The sequence below is a fragment of the Scleropages formosus genome, chromosome 19 (assembly GCF_900964775.1).
Source record: "Scleropages formosus chromosome 19, fSclFor1.1, whole genome shotgun sequence".
NCBI classification, from domain to species: Eukaryota; Metazoa; Chordata; class Actinopteri; order Osteoglossiformes; family Osteoglossidae; genus Scleropages; species Scleropages formosus.
Genome location: NC_041824.1, coordinates 21,983,716 through 22,007,586, shown reverse-complemented (window position 1 = coordinate 22,007,586; position 23,871 = coordinate 21,983,716). Strand labels below are relative to the sequence as shown.

Genomic DNA, 23,871 nt, shown 5'->3' with positions numbered 1-23,871 from the left:
TGACTCACGATTCTTTCCACAAGTCCAGGTTTTACCCAGTACAGAAGCTCTTGGGGGCTGTTTACTGTCTGCATGTTTAATTATACCTGGATGTCCACACACATCTTCATAAAATAAGACACCATGCTTGAATCCGGAAACCATCTGCTGAACCTGGCCTGAGATGATTTAATGTGAACTGTTACTGTTGGTGGCTACAGCTCATGCATATAGATCAGATGTAGACTTTAGTTCTTCATATTCAAAGGCCTGCTTATTGGGAACCAGATTGCTGTATATCACTTGGATGTTTGGGGGGCCAGTAGGAGAAAGGAGAGAGGGAAGAGCAGAATTAATCTGCTTTGACACACACACACACATAGAGAGACTGACCGTAGCCTGAGTCCTGTAAAGTACCAGAACGGTTCTACAAGTAGCTCTCATAACTGTTTCATTTCCATACGCAATTATACAATTGTGCTTCCAAGTATGTATTTCAAAGAAATAAATTCTTTTCTTTTTTTCTTTTAATCCATGGCAGAATTGACAGTCTCCAAGGGGATAGCTTGTGGCATAGTGGTTACCGCTACTGCTTGTGGATCCCAAGCTCACAGGTTTAAATCCCACCTCTGACTGCAGTACCTGAGTACTTGAGCAAGGTGCTCAAGTAGAATTACCCAGCTCTGTAGATGGGTAAATGATTCCATGTAACTTACTATTGTAAGTTGCTTTGGAGAAAAGCATGAGCTAAATGAATAAATGTCAGGTGCAGAGGTTGGAGTTACATGTCCCTTGTCAAGGGTACGGTGTGTCGGTACTTCATTATACTCCTTTATGAAAAGAGAACCGTGAGCAAAATGAATAAATGTGAATGTAAACGGAATTACTAAAAAGTAGAGACTGATTATATTCTCACATAGCCCTGGAAGAGTGTGTTCACCTATTCTGTACATAGCAATTGTGAAACTTTGGGCATTCTGTCGTTTCACAGCTTTGACGGAACATCAGATTTACTCATTAGCACAGCATGTTGTCCGGCTGATTAATCAGCATCCATGAGCTTGTGAAAAACCAGAACTGATGTTCATCGACTTCTTCGCCTAGGCAGACTTTTATGGTTATCGTATTGCAAAGAACTCCATTATTCTTTTACTTCAATGAAGATCTGTGTCTAACTGGTGGTTGCCACCTCTGGTTTGATGCATGGTTTGTTAATAAAGCCCTTATTGTCTCCTCGAGATGAATAATGAAAGCGAGTGCCTCTGTGTGCGGTTGCATCCTCTAACTCTGACAATTCCCAGCAGAACCCACACCCTGCTGCAGAGAAAAGCAAAGAAACGTAGCTTTATGTTTCGCTCACAGATCCGTTGTCCACTTCAGCGTAATCCTCTGTCCTCCGAACATCCTGAGTCAGTGAGCTCTGAGAGCACGGCGGAAATGCACTCTTCTCCATCTTCCCTCTCTCTGTCAATCGTGTTGGTGACCTGTAGGGCACAGATGTCAACGGTGGCACACCAAGCTCTTTATAGGAACCAGCAGCAACCCCACCACGACCTCCTTGACAGGCCACCAACTCCTTTGGGCGGAGATGGTGACCTGGCTCAGTGAACACCCCCCGCATCCACTGCCCGACTGACCACCAGCCCTATTTGGAGGAGCCAGGAAGCCTGACTCAATGAGCACTGCTCACCTGGTGCTTCTCTAACTAGTCATCTTAGGAGGAGATAACTAACACATTTCAGTCACACCTGTGTCCCTGGAAGAGAGTCGTCTATGCTTGCTGAGGGATGCCCTGCCATGCGTGATTCCTCAGCACCATTAGAGATTCCTCCACTGCCTCATTTATACATACATTGAAAACCAGGTAAAACGGCCAGGCAAAGTGGTTAGAAGCACTTTGCTTCAGGTTATCCAGTAAAGCTTGAAAATACAGTATAAGTGAACTTTCACTGTCGTTAACTGCTTGTCCTCATCAGGGTTATGGTGGTCTGGAGTCTATCATGGAATCCCTGGGTGTCAAAACACATTACAGGTGTTTTTGATTTTCCATTTGTCCATATATGATCTCTCTTGTTTATTCCCCTGCTGAAAGCCATGGTTTGCACATCTATCACATGGTAACAGGATTGTCCATCCCAAGAGTGTGAGAGAAGATGAACACAGCCCAGCTGGTTAGCACTCAGTCCCTGCGACTGGTGCCCGTCCCCGACAGGCTGCCTTTGCTCACCGTCTCCCACTCCCTCCAGCAATGTATCACACAGACACGTTCTCACAGGCACTGTAACTGTCAGGCTGAAGTAAGCACACACTAGTCGACACACTCATAGACACATGCATCCCCCTCTGTCTCTCAACCCTTTCTCTGTCTGCCATGAGCCCACTGATTACAGATGAGCACGGACATAACTCGGAGTGGCAGGGCGAGACACCCCCTTGCTCTCATCCTCCGGCCTCCCTCTTTTCTCGCTGTCTATCGGACATACACATGGAATACCGAGACACTTGACACGCGTTCATTTCAGCTTCATGATTTCTTCAAAATAGGCCATTTTATTGTAGAAAGCCTTGGAATTTCAGTAAATCGAAAACCTTAGCTGGAAAACTCCAACCATTTTTTCAGTACTAACCCAAACCTTAATGCCAACCCTAACCTAAACCCAAATCATTTCTTCATTACTAGCCCTAATCCAAGCCCCAACCCTAACCCTAATCCTAACTCCAGTTGTTTCTTCATGACTAACCCTAACCCTAGCGCTGATACTAACCCAAACCCAAACCCTAACTCCAGTCATTTCTTCACCAGTAACCTTAACTCTAATGCTAACTCTAATGCTGACCCTACTAAAAAGCATTAAACATGCAGTCAGATAAAAATATAGCCATGCTAAACGGTAATAGCCAAAATGTCTGAGTAAGTAACGCATCTTCTGTTACACAATCTGTACTCTGCAGCACTGAAGCGGCCAACTGTCAGCGTGTAAGTTCATGATGTAGAGTGAGTGTATTTTTTAACTGACCAGGGAGTGGCAGGTTCAAAACATATCTTAGGTCTATGGATTCTCAATGCATGCAGCTCATGCCTGCAGCACATGTAACAAAGTGTGAACAGGTAACGCGGTAATTTACGGGAAGTGGGGCCCGAGTAAGGTGACGTAGTGGTAATTGAGGAAGGTCCATTCATAGAGCACGACCAAAGAGCACTTTGGAAAAAATGCACAAGGGTGATAGAGGAAGAGGGGAAAAACGAGGGGAGGGGGAAGCTCCTTCTGGAATAGCCAGCAACTCGAGCTGCTGACTCCACCTCCCTCGTCCCCCTCCACCCCCGTGTCTCAGCCTCTCTCTCTCTCTCTCTCTCGCACTCCCCTGCAGACTCGTAGCCCGTTATTTAGCCAGACAGCGAAGAGAGCGGAGCGGAGCTCCGGGAAGGTGAGAGACGGTTCCTTGCCTTCCCCAGAAAACTGACACCCGGAGGATCCCTGGACTGCGTTACTGTAGATCATTCCGTCGTTCTCACGAGCTGATTTCGTGGAACTCTGAGCCTGGATTTTTTTCCCCCTCTTTTTGTGTTTTGACTACTTCCTTTTGTTCCGCCGCCTCTCTGGGATATACTGCCGGGTATCAGTGTGTGTGTTGTGCCATGCTCACCACTGGTGGTCCTGCGGATATCCACCGGTGCACAACATGAAGGGTGGCCACCGTCACCGGGGCTGTGCCTGCCAACACTTGTTCCGAAAAGTGCTGGCAAAGTGCGGCTGCTGCTATGCCAGGGTCAGAGGTCAGTGGCTTGCTTCCAGTTGCTCTTTCCCTTTGTGTCTCTCCCATCTGAGGTGTGCTGCCATTGTCTCTGGACTTTTCCCCCCTAAGACAACTTGCTTTTCCAACGTCTTCTTCATCGCAGCTCATGAGTTCTATCCTCTACGCGTAGTGAGCACTCATCCCTTGCATCTGCTCTCTCTTTCTCCATCCTCGTAAACTCCATGTGGCAGGTTGAGCTGCTTTAACAGCCTTTCGTAGGAGCCTCTGCGCTCACAACCTTACAGCCTTCTCCCATGGTGAACGAGCTCCATATGCTTCCTGCTCAAACGTTTTTCTTAGGAGCGACGCACCTGTCAATTCGTGTAAGGCAAGAAGCTTACGAATAGTGAGACTCCCTGTATGGGGGAGTTAACTGAGGTGGCCTATTATTTTTTTAATTTCAAATATGGGGCACGTGCTCCCCGTTTTCCGTCTTCATTCTCAATTTAAGGGGTGCGATCCTGGAGATGCGCACATCATCATCTGCAAGCGTATGTAAACCGTGCCTGGACAGCACGTGCAAACACAGGACGGCTGAGTCACTCTGAAAAGCCCCCAGTTCCCCCGTTAGATTGAACAAACTGCATATCAATGCAAATGAGCAAAACCCCAGTAAAGTGAAAAGGGTTTATAGAGGATAGATCTTGTAGCTGGCCAAACTGTGTTACACAGCAAAGCATCAGCATATGATATTTAGTACCTGGGCTTGACTGAATTGCATGTTAAGACTGCTGTTCATTTCATATAAGTTATCATATCTTATAGTATACTGTTAAAAACATTTATACAACAGATTTACACTACTCTGTTAAGTCTGTAGAGTAGCATCTTGCACACACAGAGGAAAATACACTTGTGTGGAGACATATAGTATCATGAGGTCATGTTTTGTTGGCCTGATCACACCGACAGCCCTTTGACATGATGTCATGTGTGCTTATAGCTTTTTAAAAATGCATAAGTAGACACTGAAATATTTTAACTCTTAATAAACCTGAAAGCCATAGGGATTGCTGCAATGTACTTTGAATTCACTGGTAGCGCAAGTGGTTTTCTCTGAGCTGGACTTTCCATTAACAGATTTACAACTCAGTGTGCAATCATACAAATATGATATGGATCCTAATTCCATCCTGCATACAAGCCTACTTTAAAAATTATTTCACTGTGTGGCTGTTAGAAATAGGGCGATGAAATTAAACAGGTGACAGTGATTGATTCTGCTGACTTAAGGGATTTTCTAAACAACAGTGGTATGCTTTGAACTGATAGGGCACTTTAAGAAAGGTCTGTGCTATGTGTTTGTACAGATAAGCAGGAATCTCTAAGTGACATAAACAAGGTCTATTGTACATGAGTAACTTTGTTCCTCCCTTGTTGACCATTCACACACACACACATTTTCAGAACCGCTTGTCCCATACGGGGTCGCGGGGAACCGGAGCCTACCCGGCAACACAGGGCGTAAGGCCGGAGGGGGAGGGGACGCACCCAGGACGGGACGCCAGTCCGTGGGAAGACACCCCAAGCGGGACTCGAACCCCAGACCCACCGGAGAGCAGGACCGTGGGCCAACCCACTGTGCCACTGTGCTCCCCTGTTGACCATTCATTTAAATATAAACACTCTGCTATGGGCACTTCTGAGATACCAGCTCTTTATTGGTTCATAAAAAAACATGTCTTTCTCCCTCCATATGATAAATAATGCAAGCAAATGAGAGAAACTGCAAATAGATTTGCATACAATTCTCTTAACCTCATGACCTTTCCTAATAATCCAGTCAAGTCTTAAGAATGGCCATTCAGGTAAATCACATCAAAGTGTATTTAAGAACTCCTGAAGTGCTAAATGATTCAATTTAACTGTAATACAATGTCACCAAACAAACACAAAACACTCAAGCACTGTCTTTTTCATTCTGTATAGTCCATGTTCATATCATGTCTTCCTGCTTTGCGCCCGACCAGGGGCTCGGAGAGGGACGGCGTTTTAGATGGAAAAGTGGGGAGCTCACTGTGACAGCTCCAGCCTCCAGGCCACGCACATTGACGCCTTTCCTCGTTCTCATCGCTCACAAGATGGGTGAGCCTGTCATGGAGTGATGGCCACAGGAGTGAAGCAATCACCCCAACCAGCTCCTCTCAGATTTACGAGCAATGTGAGCCAGCTGATCACCCGAGGTCAACAATAGGCTGAGAAAGATCACACTATGTCCACCACCATGTATGGTATGGGCACCACGACTACGCTCTCGAATCTCGCGTCTGCATACAAATCTCTCCTTCTGTTCATGCGATGCACTTTTTGTATTGCTCGCCGAGATGTATCTCACTTTGGAGAAAAGCATCTGCTAAATGAATAAATGTAAATGTGAATGTACGATGCACTTGGCAAGAAGAGGCTCGATATGGGAATATATGTAAGGGCTATAAAATGCCAAACGTAAGGCCTGCATGAAGAACTATGGAAAGAAAGGAGGGGTTAATACCAGCAGATTGGCTTAGCGGCACGTACAATCGTCCTGTGAAGCGAGGACTTAAGAGAGGTGAAAGTGAGAAAGAAGAGGAGGAGGGAAACCGAGCGCTGAGAACAAACAAATACCATCTCAGTGCCACAGCTATGAGCAGAATTTTAATTGGACTTGCTTGACTCAGGCAAAATATAAATCATACAGTTTGACAGAACATTGTTTGTTTCCTAGGAGGGTGCGGTGGCACAGTGGGTTGGACCACAGTTCTGCTCTCGGGTGGGTCTGGGGTTTGAGTCCTGCTTGGGGTGCCTTGCGATGGACTGGCGTCCCGTCCTGGGTGTGTCCCCTTCCGCCCTGTGTTACCGGGTAGGCTGCGGTTCCCCGCGACCCGTATGGGACAAGCGGTTCTGAAAATGCGTGTGTTCTTTTCCTTTGAAAAGAGGTGATGGAGGAAGAAAGGGACTGATGACTGTGAATACGACATTGTCTTCGTAGATAAAAGCAGGTAGTGAGGTGGCACAGACCATGAATTTCTGGCATGAAGGATACTGCATAAGCTCCATTTCCATTCCTGTCACTATCTGTCATCTGTGTCATAAGAGCTGTTTATTTTGTACAATCAAACTTTTATCAGAGCACTAATAAAGAACTAAAAGTGATATGTTAGTTAACTAGAAATTTGCATTCTGATTTTCGCTGTTTTTCTTCTTCCGCTACATAAATAGTCTCCTGTTGCTCTATATCAACTGAAAAACCACCGGAAACCACCAGAAACCACCGGAAGCAAAACAACACGAGGCTTCAGATTTGTGTCGCACAGACACATGTCTCAACTCTTTTTGAATAACTTATGGAGTGTAGTGGTTCCGGGGGGTGTGGTGGCGCGGTGGCGCAGTGAGTTGGACCGGGTACTGCTCTCTGGTGGGTCTGGGATTTGAGTCCTGCTTGGGGTGCCTTGTGATGTACTGGCGTCCCGTCCTGGGTGTGTGTCCCCTCCTCCTCCAGCCTTATGCCCTGTGTTGCCAGGTTAGGCTCTGGTATGCTGTGACCCCACTTGGGATAAGTGGCTTTAGTCTGTGTGTGTCGTGGTCCCTCTCTACTCCTATGTCGTGATTGGTTGAAATCACACTTTCTTTCTGTTGTTCACACATAGCTTGACTAATTAAAGACACCAATCCACCTGAACTGCAGGAGGAAACACCCACAGACAGGGTGAGAATATGTCAACTTGATACAAACTGAGTGGGGAATCAAACCCACACCCTCTCACACCACCCAAATGCTGTGCTGCCCAACAATTGCATTAAATTTATTCAGCTGCCAATGTTCTCCAAAGTGAGTCAAAATATTAAACTCCCTGCCCATTTACAATAGTAGGCAATTTTACAGCAAGTACTTTGCTCAATGGTTCTATAGTAGTAATAGAGACTTGAACCACCAGCTTTTGGATGCAAAGCAGAAGCCATCAGCACTATGCTACCAGCTGCCTTGATATGGAACCTGTGTTACCCTCGTGGTCAGATGGTAGATGGATGAGAAAAGGCTGAGGCTGTGGAGGAATCAGGATGAGTCCAGAGCATCTGTTGAATCCTTGGCGGAGAGAACTGTGTTTGTTTGTGAAGGTTAGCATTTGGTTACTACCTACAATTCAGGTGATGCAGCTGTAATGATGCTGGGCCCATACTTACCTGCTGTTGGGTGAGGTACGAGGGATGGGGAATGAGTCACTGTTGCAGAGATGACGCCCATGGAAGAATGCAAAAGGATTTATGCTGCAAAGAGGATGACTTTGCTGTGTGTTTCCGTACGGCGGCAATAATGAGGTCTGACATTTCCATGTGCGATATGACACTTGGTAACCGTCTGTTTACCAGTGCCGTACCGAGTGATTTAACTGAGTCCACAGAAGCTAAAAGACTTTTTTGGCTTCTTGCAAAATGCTAACTCTGTAAATCCTATAAAGGTATTCCGAACTCTGAGCCAAATATTACTCATGGTTGGACTCTTACGGAGACGGCATCTTCCTGCACATGAATGCCTGCCAAAATGATGTTATTTTTGGTAATATGCAGATTTCAATTCCGAACTGCGTTGCTTCGGGAGCGAGCGATTCCTTCCCGACAGGCCGTTTGCAGGCTTCCTAAGTCCATCACCCTGTCCCTCCTCAAAAGCTGAATTACTTCAGATGTCAATGGAGCGTTCTTCATTGACTCATTTCTGTGCATTTCAATGAAGATGAAGGAGATTCGTGGCTCCAACGTGTTACAATGGGAGTTGACAACCAGACAGATCATAACTGTGCTTTAATGACTGCAGCCTGAGAAAAGCATGAATTATGAACAGTACAAACGATCAAAGAAAGCGTTTACATCCAGCACTGTCAGATTTCGGAATTGCTGAAAAAGGAAGGTTTAACAGGACCACGTTCAGCACAGCTTCTCTGCTAGGAATCATTTTAGACCCTGGTTTTTCACTGCGATGTACATTATTTTATGTCTTTCCTTTCCCGTCCATCATTTTCTCCTGCTCTTTTGCTGTCGTGCTCAAATGACATATTGGGAAGTAGACTGGGCCTCTGCTCAGGAGAGGGAAAAAAGGGCAATTATGTCTGATTGCTCACAATTTTTCCCTGTCGATCAAAAGACACCGAACCCAGCCCATCGCACCACTGCTCACGGACGCATGAAAAGGTCCGTGTCTTCAGTGCTGCAACCCGGGGTCATTGGTGTTGCACTAGCATGAAGGAAACCCTGCTCTTTACTGATAAACTAGTTGATAAAACCGTCCAGCTACTACATCCCATCCTCCCCACACTGGTGCTGACACACACAATCACACACTCTAACGACGCATTTTTCGGTGCTGTTGCTGACTTGTGCTTTTTTGTCTTCCAAGACTTCATTTAGAAATCTCAGATAGCTTAAACACACACGATCATCTATGTTGCATGATGCAGCACTCTTCAACTTTTTTCTTTTTAACCCCTTCGTTCTTCCCTTTAACTCTGCAGATCCCCATCCCCCCACAACCTCGCATTGACCCTGTCTTTTCCCGCTCTCTGTCCTTCCCATTTCTTTCATTTGCGTCCACTCTCTCACCTCCTTCCACCACCCCAGTCCCCTTCCCCACTGGTGCCTCCTTTGCACTATCCTGGCCTCTGGGTCAGAAAGCCTAGATGTAGGATGACCCAGAGCTGCCAGCTAAAGTCCATCGAAGGGAAAGAGTGAGACTGCAACCGAAGACGACCACATGGAGCAATAGCAAGAATGCAACCCCAGATCAACATACAGGAGAAGAACAGCGGAACAGCAATACTGTAACCGACAGTTAACACACAAGAGAAGTAATATTGTGGTACCTCACCACACCAATATACCTGAGACCTCATCAGGCCCCGAGCAGAAAGTAGCAACTGCTGGAAATTTGAAACGGACTCCTTTGGAAACAAGCAGCAGAAGACACTGTCTCTCTTTCTTCCTTAATGTCATTGGTCTCTGAGTTCGGCTAATGAAGCTGTCCAAGCACATGCCAGATGATGGAAAAGCCGAAAGCGCAGAAATTAAAAGTGTGCAACTCGAGACGGCTCTCTCCTTTGGCAGGGTTATTTTTACACTGATCCCCCCCTCCCCCCTTTCCCCAACGCTCACTCTCACTCTGCACAAACTCTCTCACACACTGTGTCTTGGACCCACACTGAGCTGTCCAGACAGGATGAAGAAAGAGCCCAGTCTGAATATTGGGCTCAAAGTCGTATGATTTGCCAGTGAGGAATGTGAACTTCAAGCGGAGCATTAACATCATTCCAGGAGCAAACCCCTCCATCTCCGTCTCTTTCTTTCTGGTTTTGTGTGGCTAAATGGCGTTGCGGTGCCGGGCCGGTTGATCTGCTTGTAACTGACTCTTTGAAACGCCCTCCCGCTCTAACTTTTCCAGATACGCAAGTAAATCCCTGCTCTGGTGTTTTCTGCTCATTCCTCTGTCCCATGTTCTGTCTCTCGCTGGCCTTGGCCTCAGGGGTCTGTTTGTAAATGTGCTGACGAAAAGAATGAGGTTAGACCTTATTAAACCCAGGAGTGCATACCAAACTTTGTTTAGGAAAAGAGGACAGGACTTTACAGTGTTTCAGGGTCTTCAAGTCCTCCTGTAATATAGCTTTGTAAATTCTACGCATTATACGCAGTGGTATTTTACATTTATTTTGAATGGATGGGTAGTTAAGGGAGTCGTCCCGGTGCAGGATTATAACTACTGTTAGAATTTGCTATGATATAATTTGACGATAATAAATTCTGCAGAAGTTTTTAAATGTGGAGACAATTTCGCAACATGTTTTTGACTCTCTTTTTATTGTTAACAGCTCTGATTTACATGGAATAAAAATACACAAAGTACTCCACTTGACACTGAATGACCAGCCAGCTAAGTTTTAACTTTGTACAGAAATCAAATCGTTACTCTGTTGTATAGCACATTAAAACCATAGTTTGAAGAAAGGGTGTTGGGTGCAAATGTTTTTCTTGGCAGAGATCTGACAGGAAGTTTACTAAAAGTTGGCTGGACAAAACGTGTTTACGCTGATGGTTACATCTAGCAGTCGCGCTACTTCCAGGCGAATCAGCGAATAACCCAGTGCCACAGTGTGTCCTGCTCCTGCTCTGCCTTGTGTCACCCATAGTGCAGCTCTGTTCAGCTTAGTGCCAGGTTCACATTCCCTTCCTCTGGCCTCTCTGCTGGTTGGCAGATCTGATCGTCCCTTGTGCCCGGGCAGGACCAGTTTCCACAAGTGCAATGTTAGACCTCTTTCTGATGGGCCTCTGTGCTGTGTCCCCAGCCCACAAGTTTGTCTTTGAGGACAGCTCAACGGAACCCAAGGCAGAAGTGTGGAGCGAGTGCCATGGTTCATATAATCACCCAAAGATTTGATCTGGGTCCGTACCATCGGCACTTGGGATCGACACATAAGCCTCATGAGCCTTTCGATGATTGCGTAGTAAAAAATTGTACAAGCATACAATCAATGAAGGCAATGGCACGGTTGGTGCAGCAGGTAGTGCTGATGCTTCCAGGTGCTTCAGTTTCCTCACACGATCTAGAGAGAAGTGTTTCAGTTGGATTGTAACTCTAAATTGCCCTTAGTGTGTGTATGTGTGAAAAAATGAGGACGTGTGATTGCCTGCCATGGGTGGGGCTGATGAAAGTGGATTACACAGCAATTGTGTGTACTTTAATGACAATCCTTTAAATCGTTGTGTGATTTCTGGAATACTGTTCAATAAAGCCACAGTGTTCTGTAGTAACACCTTTTAATAATGAGAGGGTGAAATGAAATGAAATATTTGAACCATAGGAAAACAAAATAATGTGTGCATTGGACATGTTATTTTATTTTCTAAGGGCGGTTCACTGAAATCAAAATTTCTGGGAGCGACAGAAAATATCCCAACAAACAGAAGCACAGCGAATGCATAAGTTTCTTCTCTGCAACTTCTAATACTTCCCCTTGAAACCTTGTACACTTCACATGTCTTCCCTGCCTCTAGAAAAACCTCTTTCACTCTACTTATTCTCAGTGACAACTGTGAATGTGAAGAGTTGCTTTTTCACAGTGGTACTTGTTTTCTCCTTAGGGCACCTCCTCTGTAACAGCTCACGATTAATCAATGACGTACAAAGCTGAGCAGATACACATAGAGCATATTAATATACAGTATAAAAGGATATGTAAAATGTCAACACATTTTCTGCATAATTTTTCCTCCATTGTTTAATAATTAAAAATAAAAAGCCCTATAATGCAGCGACTCGTGTGATGTATACTAGTTCATATGGTGAAATGTGACAAATGGACTGTACTCTAGACTCACATGTCTGCATCCAAATCTCTCCTTACTGCTGATGTGATGCACTCTTTGAATTGTTCTCGGAGTTGTACCTCGCTTTGGAGTAAAGCATCTTAAATGTAAATGTAAGTTTAAATGCATAAATTATTACTCTTAGAAATGTCACCAGAATATCAGGCTGCAGAAACATTGCACTTGATTGAGCGATACGATGTTCTCTTTGTGATCCTTTGCTCTTTCAGGAAGGTGAGCTCTGATTCAGATGAAAGACTAAAGTCTGATGCTTGTGGACAGCTAACTGCTGTAATGGGTACACCTGTGTGTCATTGCTCCTAAACTGAGTCGTGCTGCGATCACTTTGCTCAGCCACGGTCCCGCAAGCTGCGAGCGCACGATGCTGCTCTGTATGCTCTCTGCTCGTCTTCGCCGACGGTGTCTTCGCCTCCTCCTTTGTTGCTATGGCAATGGGAGCAGCGCGAAAATGACAGAAAACGGATGTAAGAGGAATCTTCGCTGGGGTTCGCGGGGAGAGACAGCTGAATTTTAATCACTGTAATTGTGTGGGTGAGAGTGTAGGTGGGAGTGTGGCTGTGAGAATAGGATTGCGCGTATTTGAATCACTGTCCCATGGCTGAGTGTTAGAAACTGCTGTCCTTGAAAGAATGTTGGAAATATTGATCGGCTCCAAGGAAACTTTGAATACACACACGCTCAATCCAATAACTGTGACTTCAGGTAATGAGATAATGGGAGCAGCTGCTTTTTGAACCCAGAATTTAGATGGGCCATTATGTTGGCCTGTTTCGGTTTCCTCTTGCTCCAGCCCTAAGAGCTGCATCCATCACATCGTTACAGTGACCTTACTGCTGGAACATTCACCGGTTTCAATCAAATCAAAATACAGTGGAACCTCGGTTGGCGAACGTCTCTTTTTACGGAAAATTGGAGTACGAAGTGCAAATACGAAAAAAAAAGTTTCTGTATACTAATGTTGGCTCGGAATACGAACAGCATGCGAACAGCCTCAAGGCCGTCGAATTCGGTATTCGAACATTCAGTGCGTATGATTCTGTTTACGAATAAATTTATTCGTAAACTTCTTCGGTTTTCGAAAGATTGCTTCCGAGCACGAACATCCTGTTTGAACCTGTATGTGTGGGTACGCTTCGGGAAGCATCGGCCGAGTAGGGAGACAACGAATACCCTCCGCCAAGCATCAGTTGTATATGTAGCCTCATGTTGTGAACGTCTCGTATCCAAAGCTCTCGCGCACGCGTTCGAGAAACTTTTTGTGATTTTCTTTAGCGCACATACGTATTGTGCATACCCTAAGCAACGATGTCACCCAAGAAGATAATAGCAGCATCTGAGAAGAAGAAGGTTGTCTGTATACCGATAGAACTGAAGAAGGAACTCATCGGGAAGCATGAATGTGGTGTACGCGTGTCTGAGCTTGCCAGGATGTACAGCAAGTCAGCATCAACGATCTGTACTATCCTGGCAAATAAGGAAGAAATCATGAAGACTGATGTTGCAGAGAGTGGGGGCGCGGTGGCGCAGTGGGTTGGACCGGGTCCTGCTCTCCAGTGGGTCTGGGGTTCGAGTCCTGCTTGGGGTGCCTTGCGATGGACTGGCGTCCTGTCCTGGGTGTGTCCCTTCCCTCTCTGGCCTTACGCCCTATGTTGCCGGGTAGGCTCCGGTTCCTTGCGACCCTGTATGGGACAAGTGGTTCTGGAAATGTGTGTGTGTGTGTGTGATGTTGCAGAAGGAGTGACAGTGTTAACAAAGCAATGGTCTCAGGCCATTGAGGATGTAGAGAAGTTGTTGCTTATCTGGATAAACGAGAGGCTGTTAGCGGGTAATCATAGTGTGTCCGAAGCTATCATTTGCGAGAAGGCAAGGCAGTTGTACACCGATCTCATAAAAAAAATGCCAGGATCAACAGATGCGGATATCGAGTAATGTTTTTGGGGGCGTAGTACCAATTATTCTGTTATACATTATTTCTTATAGGGAAATTCGTTTCGATGTACGAAAATTTCAGAGGACAAATGAATACATGGAACGAATTAAATTCGTAAACCGAGGTTCCACTGTATGTTAGAAAGTATTTCGGGAATAGAGTTTGGATTTTTTCTCTTATTGAAAAATAACTTTTATTAGACTGTTTGTCTTGCTTCCAATACACCTATCTGGTAAAGTATAGCAAATGTACCTGTAATAATATATAACTGGACATGTGATGCTCTCTTGACGGGTTGCAGATTCATAAGAGTTAGAACTTCGAGAGCAAAGTCTGTTGCAAAGAAAATGGGGAAGCCTTCGACAGGGCATGAGATGTCCTTCACACATGGATGGCACCCAGATCAGCTTTGATTAGCTTCATATTTTCAAACTCAAGACAGAAACAACAGGATGTCAGTCTAATTGTTCCAGAGTGCTTGTCTCTAAAGGGAAGAGCAGAGAGCCCATTGTCATTGCTGTGATTATCAGCGTACACACTGGGAAATGAGGGACCTGCAGGACACCTTCTGTGGCCTCCTGGGCTGGCCTCTGTTATCCCCTGTGTACACAACACACTCCGGGGAAACACACCATGCCTCAAACTTGCTGCTGTGGCATTGGCTCCTTTAGTGCGGTACAACAGTCACATGCAGAGTAAGCAGAGGAAGAGCCCTGCTGCTTGAGGGGCCGTTATTTCTCACGCATAATCCTCCTTTCTTAGTGGTGTGAGGTGATGGAGCAAAAATGTCTTAGGGACAAAGGATTTTGACATTCACTGAGATCTTTTGAAAGCCTTTTAGCGTAAAAGGTGCATGGAGTGCAGAGGGTTGGGGGTAGTGGGGTGTCTTATTTAAACCAGTTTCACCATCTCTACTTTTTTCTGTAATGGAGATTCTAATTTTCAATTAAGATGGATTAGCCAGTCAACAACTCAGTTATAGAGAGAACAGGTTATGGACCATATACTACGGACCATGTAGCACAATGAACTGTTTCAAAGTTTTGCCATTTACACTAGTGGGTGTAAGGTAAAGGGGTAAATCACAATGGTTTGCTTTGGAGAAAAGCATCAGAAAAATGTTTATCCTATTGCCATTTAGCTCAGCTCTGCAGGTTCGGGAACTGCAGGGGTCTTCATAGCCCAGGTGTGGGTGCGTCACTGGCGGACAGTGGGAAGCCTGTGGCCAGGCCTACGTGTGGAATGCACGTGCATGTGTTGCCGTGGTCGACACTCGAAGCCACCATCTAGCCAGGCGCACAGCTGCATAACACCTCCAGGCAGAACAGCAGGCGGCTGACAGTCCGGTCTTGGCCTGTCTGGATTGTGATTGCATCCATCCCTTCATAAGTCATCGCAGCCCCCAGCCTCTGCCGCACTGTGAGCATCGCATGCCAACCTCCTGCAAAGAACCTCTTAGAGTTGCAGCTGGTGATGATGTCAGGGTTCTTCTTCAGTGATAATTCATTCACGCGGTAATTTTTGCTGCTGTAGTGAAGAACTGCATTATGGCAATATTAGCTCATAATTCAGTTTACAGTCTACACAAGTGTCGCCATAGAGACAAATGACAGGGATACAAATCAGTAAGATTCAGAAAAGGTGCAAAATGCATTGAAGATATCATATCCAGAACTGTAAGTGCACTACTAACTAGCTGGTTGCTGGGCTTTTTTAATGTTGATTTTGAGAAAGCTTTCACAAAGAGTGAAAATGTGAGTATCGAATTTTGAAAACAACAGGTTCTTAAGTACTTCTTTTTTGCCTGAAGTTTACCTGTCAGTTGGAATGTCAGTGGGCACAATAACAGGTGTTTGTACCTTGGTGTGCTTGCCAACGGGCTAAAAGCTAGGTGTGGAAGAGTTTGGACTGGGAATTGGCCTTTGTGTGTCAAAATTTTTATGACTGTAACTCAATAAGTAAAATATCCATGCAAAGTAATTAATGTCTGTGCAGGTACTATGAGTGTTGATTTAGTGATGAATAGGCAAAGCTATATTTACAGGAGAAGAAGAATGACTACTGACCTTCAAACAGGACAGATGCCTGCCTCCAGGACATCTGATGATGACCCTCCCTCCCCTGGGGATTGTGTCTCTATGAGTGTGGACGGCTGCTCCAGATGTGAGCTCTGCGGAGGTCCAAGCCATGTTTTTCTCATGCACTCCTGCTAAATCTCTTCCTACAGCGCTTTGGGTTATCCCACCCCTGCCACCACTCCTTGAATCATCCCTCTTTCTGAGCTCCATCTAGATACCCACATTTTCCCACAGTTCTGTGTACATTTGGATAAATGGGACTCTTTACCACACCTCCTGTGTCTTCGACCGACCTTAGTTCAGCTATATCACCTTACAGTCAAATTTGGTTTGGCACCTACTGCCAGGTGACCCATGAGGGATGAAGGGTGTGTTTTTGCACCTCTTCTCTAGCTTGGCAGTCAGTGCTCATCTCAGCATTGTTCGTGGAAGTGACGCAGAGGAGATGTAGCCCTGGCCAAAAGAGCCCATGTCCCCCCAGTTCCAGCCCTCTGCAATGCAGCAGAGGGAATTGGGTGCAGTACAAGGAATAGGCTGGGGTGGATACAGTGTTGGGGTGGCTTTCTGTCAAAAGGGATGTGGCGTAGGGGTGGATGTGCGAGCCAAATGAGCATGCAGCTCTGATAACAGAGGGAGGGTGAGACAGCACAAAGGAACAGCCATACACCGTATTCATGATCTCGAGGGGAGAAAGTAATCACTGATAAGGCTTAAGAGATAAATAGGTGGCACAATAAGAGTTCTGGCAGGAAGGAGGATGAGAACGAAACGGTACCGTCGCCACTTCATCTGTCTGGAGTGCCAGTGAATGTCCCAAAAATGGGGATTATGCAATGATACCAGCACAGAAGGACATCAGTGCACAAGGACTGGAATTGTACTTATATGAGCTGTCAGCCTCAAGTGTCCTCTTAGTCAGAAAACTCCTTAGGATGATTCAGTGCCTTCACACTATCGCTTCATAGCAAACCTCTGTGGGTGCACACCTCAGAAGGACTGAAGGTTCCCTGTTCAATAAATTCTTCATTTCCCTGGAGCTGGCATGATCTAAAGCTGCAGGGCACAGTGCATTGCAGAGTGTGGGCTCTTCTTACGTTGACATCCCAAAGGCAAAGGATCCTGTGTTGTTCGTTCAGACAGACAGTGAAGCTGAGCTTATTAAGATAAAACATGTTGTTGTGAGTTCAAAAACAAAAAGCAGTTTTTCAATGCCAGAGAGGTGATTTATGCAATTGTTGCAATTCTGGTGCATTTGAACAAATATCAGGTACGCACCCATAAAATGGGTTTTAGGACTGGTCTTTGTGAATCCTTGTTTTAACAATAAAGACAGTTGATATTACTGAAAGGGATTTAATTTCTGCAGCAAAATTAATCACATGTCCAAACCTTAACCATCACCTGATTTATGAATCTCAGGTCCTCATGTAATGACAACTTCCCAGTGTTAATGTCACTGAGTGCTCTCTATTGAGTGAACATTTTTATAGGCAATAGACATGAGTTAATGTCCCAGAAGAAACTTACTTAATGGTAACGCACTTTTATTATCAATTTAATAATAAGTGTCCATGGGTTTGTTGAAAAAGGGGGTACGGTAGTGTGGTGGGTTTGGCTGAGTCCTGCTCTCTGGTGGGTCTGGGGTTTGAGTCCTGGTTGGGGTGCCTTGCGACGGACTGGTTCCCCATCCTGGGTGTGTCCCCTCCCCTCTCAGACCTTGCGCCCTGTGTTGCCGAGTTAGGCTCCGGTTCATCTCGACCCCACTCGGGATAAGTGGTTTCAGCCAGTGTGTGAGTTTGTTGAATATGACACATGCTATCCATGATAGTCCCATACATTTTTACACTCTTAGTGGTGAGTAATATAAAAAAAAATAATTCTGCAGTGTGAATGTATAACTGCACCATATTGTAATAAAGTAATATAATCCTTTCCAACATACCCTTTACTTGTACATCAGGGGTATATTGTATTGTTGTCCAACTTAAGATGCTATTATTTAAATTTTAGCAAGCTAAATATAAATCATCTTTCTCTATAGATAATGAATGTTCTCTATAATCTTAGCTAGCCTGTTCACTAAAGCCAGGGAACCCTAATTCAGACCCTTCAGCCTCTTGCCCATATGATGCTGTAAAACTTTGTCAGCTGAAGGGGTTGAGGTCTTAAAACCCTGCTGAGAGAAGCAGAAATTCAGCCTGATTAATAAATTAAACATTACCTTCAATCATTAGCTTTTCACATCATCAGCAGATACTTAAAAAACTGCACTTTTTTTGCCCCAAAGTCAAATATGCTGTACATTCACTCCTCAGGGTGCAGAGAAGGACCGTGGCAACAAGGAGTAAACATTCAACATAGATGGATTCTGCTTCTCTGTCCTGGGTTTCTCCTATCCTGGAACAGGTTGATTAAAAGAATGCCACTCCTCTCCTGATGTACCTCTTTCTATATTCCCAACATATTTCCACTTAGGCCTTGGATCACTGAAATAGCTCCCCTACAAATTGCTCCCTCCTGGGATGTACAAAGCCACTCTGAAAAACATATATCGTGGAATACATATTGATGTTATGTTGGGAAGATTGCAATACTGTGATTTACTTTTTTTGTACAAATGAGAAAGTCCTAAAGAAATTTAGTTTAGCCCTTACTGTTCATATTAGGTTTTTTTTCCCGGAAAACCCACTTGACTAGTTGTTTAACGTGAAGAGTTTACCAAATGATGACTAGAAATAAGTTTTGATGCAAAATGTTATCAGGACTGTGTCCTGCTGGACAGAAAGGTTCTTGTCTGAAAAAGACATTCATCCAACTGCAAAAGGTAAATTCACACAGCCAAAGAGTTACACATTCTTTATCTCTCTAGGATACCAATATGAAAATACATTTTGACACATACATACAATGTTTGCAAATTGCTTAAAAAGTGAAATTGTATATAAATAAGACATTCAGTCAAGTTTCTCGATAAACACCTAACTTAGTCCAGAACACATGGCATTAGCTTTGGGGTCATTTTCAAATATGTAAATATTATGTTATGAATGGGTAAAAAGCAAACTATCGGGTAAAATAAAAAAGGACACCAATACATGCAAATAGTGAGCAACCCAGATGACTTCAGCTTAAAATTCTGAATAAACAAGCATCAGGCAGGTTTGTTATGGGAGGCAGTGATGAAACTCCTCAAGATACATGTTATATGGGGTACATCGGAATTTTTTCTCTATTCCCGTTTCTCTACTGATTTGTTAGTATCCATGCACACACTAAACACAAACACTAAAGAGTACATAGACATTTATAGACATGCTGAGTCCTTGACTATGTTTCTGTCTGGTTCAAAGTGACATTTGCTTTCAAGCCAAGAGTCATTCCAAGCAATTGACTAAAAGTGCTTCGTGAGGAAGAAAAGGCAGTGGTGGATTTTTCACCATTTTTATATTTTCAGCTGGTTCCACAGTGGCTCTCTCCTCCACAGCTTCTCTGACCGCTCATGGCTGACACAATCTTATGTCACTGTTAGTCATGCTGGGTCACCAGACAGTTCACGCTGTTGTCATGCCCCGAGGTGAGTAGCCCTATCACCTTCTGGGTACAACAGAACAATACAGGCCTTGATCAATTTAGGAACTCTCTTTATCGAAAGTTCTGGTTTTGGCTCTTTGCTTTGGGTACCCAATTTTCGATTTATGGAATGAAATTCAGTATAACAAAATTTATCCAAAGTATGCCCAGAAAAGGGTGGCATGGTGGCGCAGTGGGTTGAACTGGGTCCTGCTCTCCGGTGGGTCTGGGGTTCGAGTCCCGCTTGGGGTGCCTTGCGGCGGACTGGCGTGCTGTCCTGGGTATGTCCCCTCCAGCCTGATGCCCTGTGTTGCCGGGTTAGGCTCTGGCTTCCCGCGACCCTGTATGGGACAAGTGGTTCCGACAATGTGCGTGTGTCCAGAAAAATCATGCAAGTGAAGCAGAATGCAGTAATATTCTGTAGTTTGTGCTAGTGTACCATTAGCTGTTCCCTGAAGGTCATTTTGTGTTTGCTTTGTTTCGACATGTTTGTGGAGTGGTAGTACAAGAATGACTGCCAAGCCTCCTCCATCCACCACAACTCACAACCGACTGTCGTTCTAATCACTAAATGAGCACAGTAACAGTTCATTACAGTAAATTGCCTTGTTTCTTTTCAGCTGTTGTCTGAGCTTATTTTTCCAGCTAAATTCCTCTACTGAATGTTTGTTGCTGTCTGAGGATATAAGAAAAAGGCAATTTGTTTCTCAAACGTACTGCCTAGAAACATACACATTAATGACCACAATAAGAACTGAATAATCATGAAGTGTTTTATATTAGGCTAAAATCACAGATTAATAGTTATGTAGGTGTTTCACAGTCTCTTAGTGATATTGGTTTGGAGTTTTTGGATGGGCTGGGAACGCATTATTATTTTTCCATTTAAGAAAATGCGGAATAGGCTTTCGACATCTGAAATTTTGGTATCTGCACCGTTTGCAGGAACGGATTAATTTTGTAAATCAAGGGATTGCTGTATTACACTCAGTGATGAAATGAAACCGTTATAAAACAATGTATTTACTCCAAAACTTTGTTGCTGATGTTTAGTATGGCTCGCCAGTTCTATGACAAGAATGTCATAAACAAGCCTCAAGATGTAAACATTGAAAATTCAATTTGAGAGATCAAGTTTGCCCTTAAAAGGACCAAAGAACATCAAATGCATTCTCATGTTACAGGCACTGTACCATGTAAACATGGGTATAATGTTTTGTGGTATTTAAGCATGATTTCACAATGACTTGTCCCATGCAGTGAAACAAACATGTGTATGTTATCAGCACTTAGAGCTTTTTCCCATGAGCAGCCTGGACTAAGCTTGGTGGGTTGGAGACACAGCACTACTTCCTATGTTCAGACTTGTTTGGTCAAATATCGTTCCTGTGGACAAGCTTGGATGTTCCTGTCACCGTTCCACAGATGATGTGTCCACATGGGAACTTTTTCTGGGCTCGCTTAGCAGCCTGGACAGAGAAGTCTGAGCTCTCAGAACAAATACTGTGTGAAGTCAGCTTGGAACGAGCTGAGCGGACCGAGGGACAGCATTGGAGAGAGACGAGTGGGTGGTGTGGGAAGAAGGGAAGAGCAGTCGAGGATCAAGAACAATAAATGATCCTCTTCTGGTGAGGATTAACACTTGTCTCCCACCCCAGCCCCCTTGCCCTATTCCCATGGTCTCTGTGACGCTGTCCTCGGAACTGCAGCCGGTGAGACGTATGAGGACTATTCTTAGCAATCAAGAGTCGAATGACAGCTATGCACACTGACACAGCCCCTCCCCCCATCTATCTCACAGTGTTTAACAGCAAAATTGTTAACTATGAAATTAATTACCAGGTTTGAGCTGACACCTTTGTCCAAGGTGACTTACAGCCCTGGATACATTATACTAAGCTACTTACAATAATACACCCATCCACAAAGCAGGAAAATGCAGAATATTCGCACTCACTAAGAACAATTTAGAGTCATCAGTTCACTTGAATTACGTGTCTTTGGACTGTGGGGGGAAACCAGAGCACACGGAGGAAATCTGCGCAAAACACAGGGAGAAAATGGGATCTCCAGACAGAGTGAACTGGATTCAAACCTGCATATCAGGAGCTGGGAGGTACCCGTGCTACCTGCTGCACCACCATGCCACCTGTGTCCTGTACAGTTTGCAAACAATACTAACAAATAGTGCCTCTATTAGGTGTTGAGTGACAATATAAATTTAGACTGAGCTATACAGTAGATCTTTAACAAAGCCCTGTAAACTGTGCTTCTGTCTCTCTCGGATCTCAGGCCAGTCTGGCAACAAGGGTGGTTTGAGATCCCCTGTACTGCCCTTAGCAGCCATAACTTTCCCAGTGACCCCAGCACTTATCATCGTCTTCCTGTCCCTCCTCACAGAGTCATATTCGGTGGCGGGCAGTGAGGGCAGCATCTCCACGTCCGTGGCCTCCCTGCCGCCCCAGGCCTCGGGTGGCTCTGCTCCCAGCTCCCCGGGGTCACGCCGCTCCGTCAGCACCCTGAAGAAGTGGCTCACCAACCCGGTGCGCAAACTGAGTGCCGGCGGCGGGGGCAAAGGTGAGCGGCAGATGCGACATGCAGACGGAAAGCCGCCGCTTCGTCGGGAGAGCCAGGACCGGGGCACACCAGCGAGGCAGGAGGATGACATCACCATGCTTCCCCTTGCCGACAAAGAGCCGGTAAGGCCATCCCCATCTCAGGGGCTGTGAAGACAGAGGTGATTCTTTCAAGTTTTACAGCCTCAGATGAGGCAAGATCCTTTTGCTGTCATCAGTCATTCTTTACCTCCCATAAAGTGATTAATAACCAGTTTCCTGCACGGTTCGGTGCCGTGCTCCAGCGACACCGTGACAGGGGAGTGATGGATTGACCCCCTGGACACCCAGGGCTTTTCTGTGTGTGTTTTGCAGGAGGGGAGGGATGGTCCTGCTGGTCCGGAAGATGGCACTCCACCAACTCCACTCACCCACAGCTTGCTTTCAGAGCTTCTGCAGGGCAATGGCACACTGGGCCACGCAGAGGTGGGCTGTGTTACCCACACACACACACACACACACACACACACACACACACACACACACTCACACAGGTGTACATATACACGTACACACAGACCACGAATCTCCAAGGTGACAAATAATTCAATCTAACCGGTGTGAAACGGTAAAGAGCCACATCAGCAGTCCGTTTTACTTCAGCTCAGAAGCAGAGAACGACTTTAACTGTCAGGATTCCTTCATCGAGCTCAAAGTCACTGTGAGAAACACCTGTTGCCAGAAATGTGTCTCTGGTTATTAAACAGAGCCGCTCACCCCGGAGAACGCGACCACCCACTGCAGACAGTCGGCACAGTACAAGGGACTGTAATAACTGGTGTACACCTCCAAATGACAGCCCTGACATGCAAGGCTTCATCTTCTTGTGTGTTAAAGTAAGGGAGATAACATTAAACAAATCAAATCACCACTAAATCAGAATAATGTTAGGGCTCTGAGAATGGAACAACACTAATACATAATCATATTGCTCTGATATATGGCTGTAATTTTGCTGTAAAAAGAACTATTGTAGTTCCGTACTGATAAAATATTTATAGCATTATGAGCTGACCAAGTTTCTTTAACAGCAAGGACTTCGGCAATTCTGATATCTTCATGTGCAGTGGTAAAAATGTTTCGCTGGTCAGGTACATAACGGAACCAAACTTGGCCAGCGGAGGTCTACACTGGGAAGCCAAGTGGTTCACACTCTGGTACCGCACTCCGGTAAATCAAGACTGCAAGTATTTTCTCATTGACTGTCAACATAACATTTGATATTATTGCACAAATTTTTAATTTGTGACACATACTTTTTAACCTCAGAAGAACTTGTTAAATAACCACATTTTGATATATGATATATTTTTTGATACATTTCTGTCTCGGCAAATAGAAAAAAATGTTAGATGTTCGTTCCCGGTTCCAATGACGCACAATCGTGTGTATCGTCACATGAATAAGGACGGTCCCAACTTCCCGGTCTCAATTTTTGCTACCCATCACCCCTGTGTGGGACATGCATGCATATGTGAGATGAGCCAGTAGTGCTATAGCTGACAAGAAGTTGGCAAGTGGGTGATTTTGCAGTTTTCAGCTTATGCACCACTAAACA

At 45.0% G+C, this 23,871-nt stretch overlaps 1 protein-coding gene across 4 annotated transcripts in view; it reads left to right on the top strand.

Moving 5' to 3' along the window:
• arhgef25a (Rho guanine nucleotide exchange factor (GEF) 25a) overlaps positions 1-23,871 on the top strand; it is a 53,673-nt gene that overhangs the window by 12,754 nt on the left and 17,048 nt on the right. For 2 of the 4 annotated variants that reach the window (XM_018760454.2, XM_018760456.2), the window contains exons 3-4: positions 22,099-22,397; positions 22,605-22,739. In XM_018760454.2, the coding sequence (XP_018615970.1) occupies positions 22,099-22,397; positions 22,605-22,739 (434 nt within the window). Of the gene's footprint in view, positions 1-1,944; positions 3,755-22,098; positions 22,398-22,604; positions 22,740-23,871 lie in introns of those variants that run through there. The other 2 variants (XM_018760457.2, XM_018760455.2) reach the window with 2 other exon arrangements.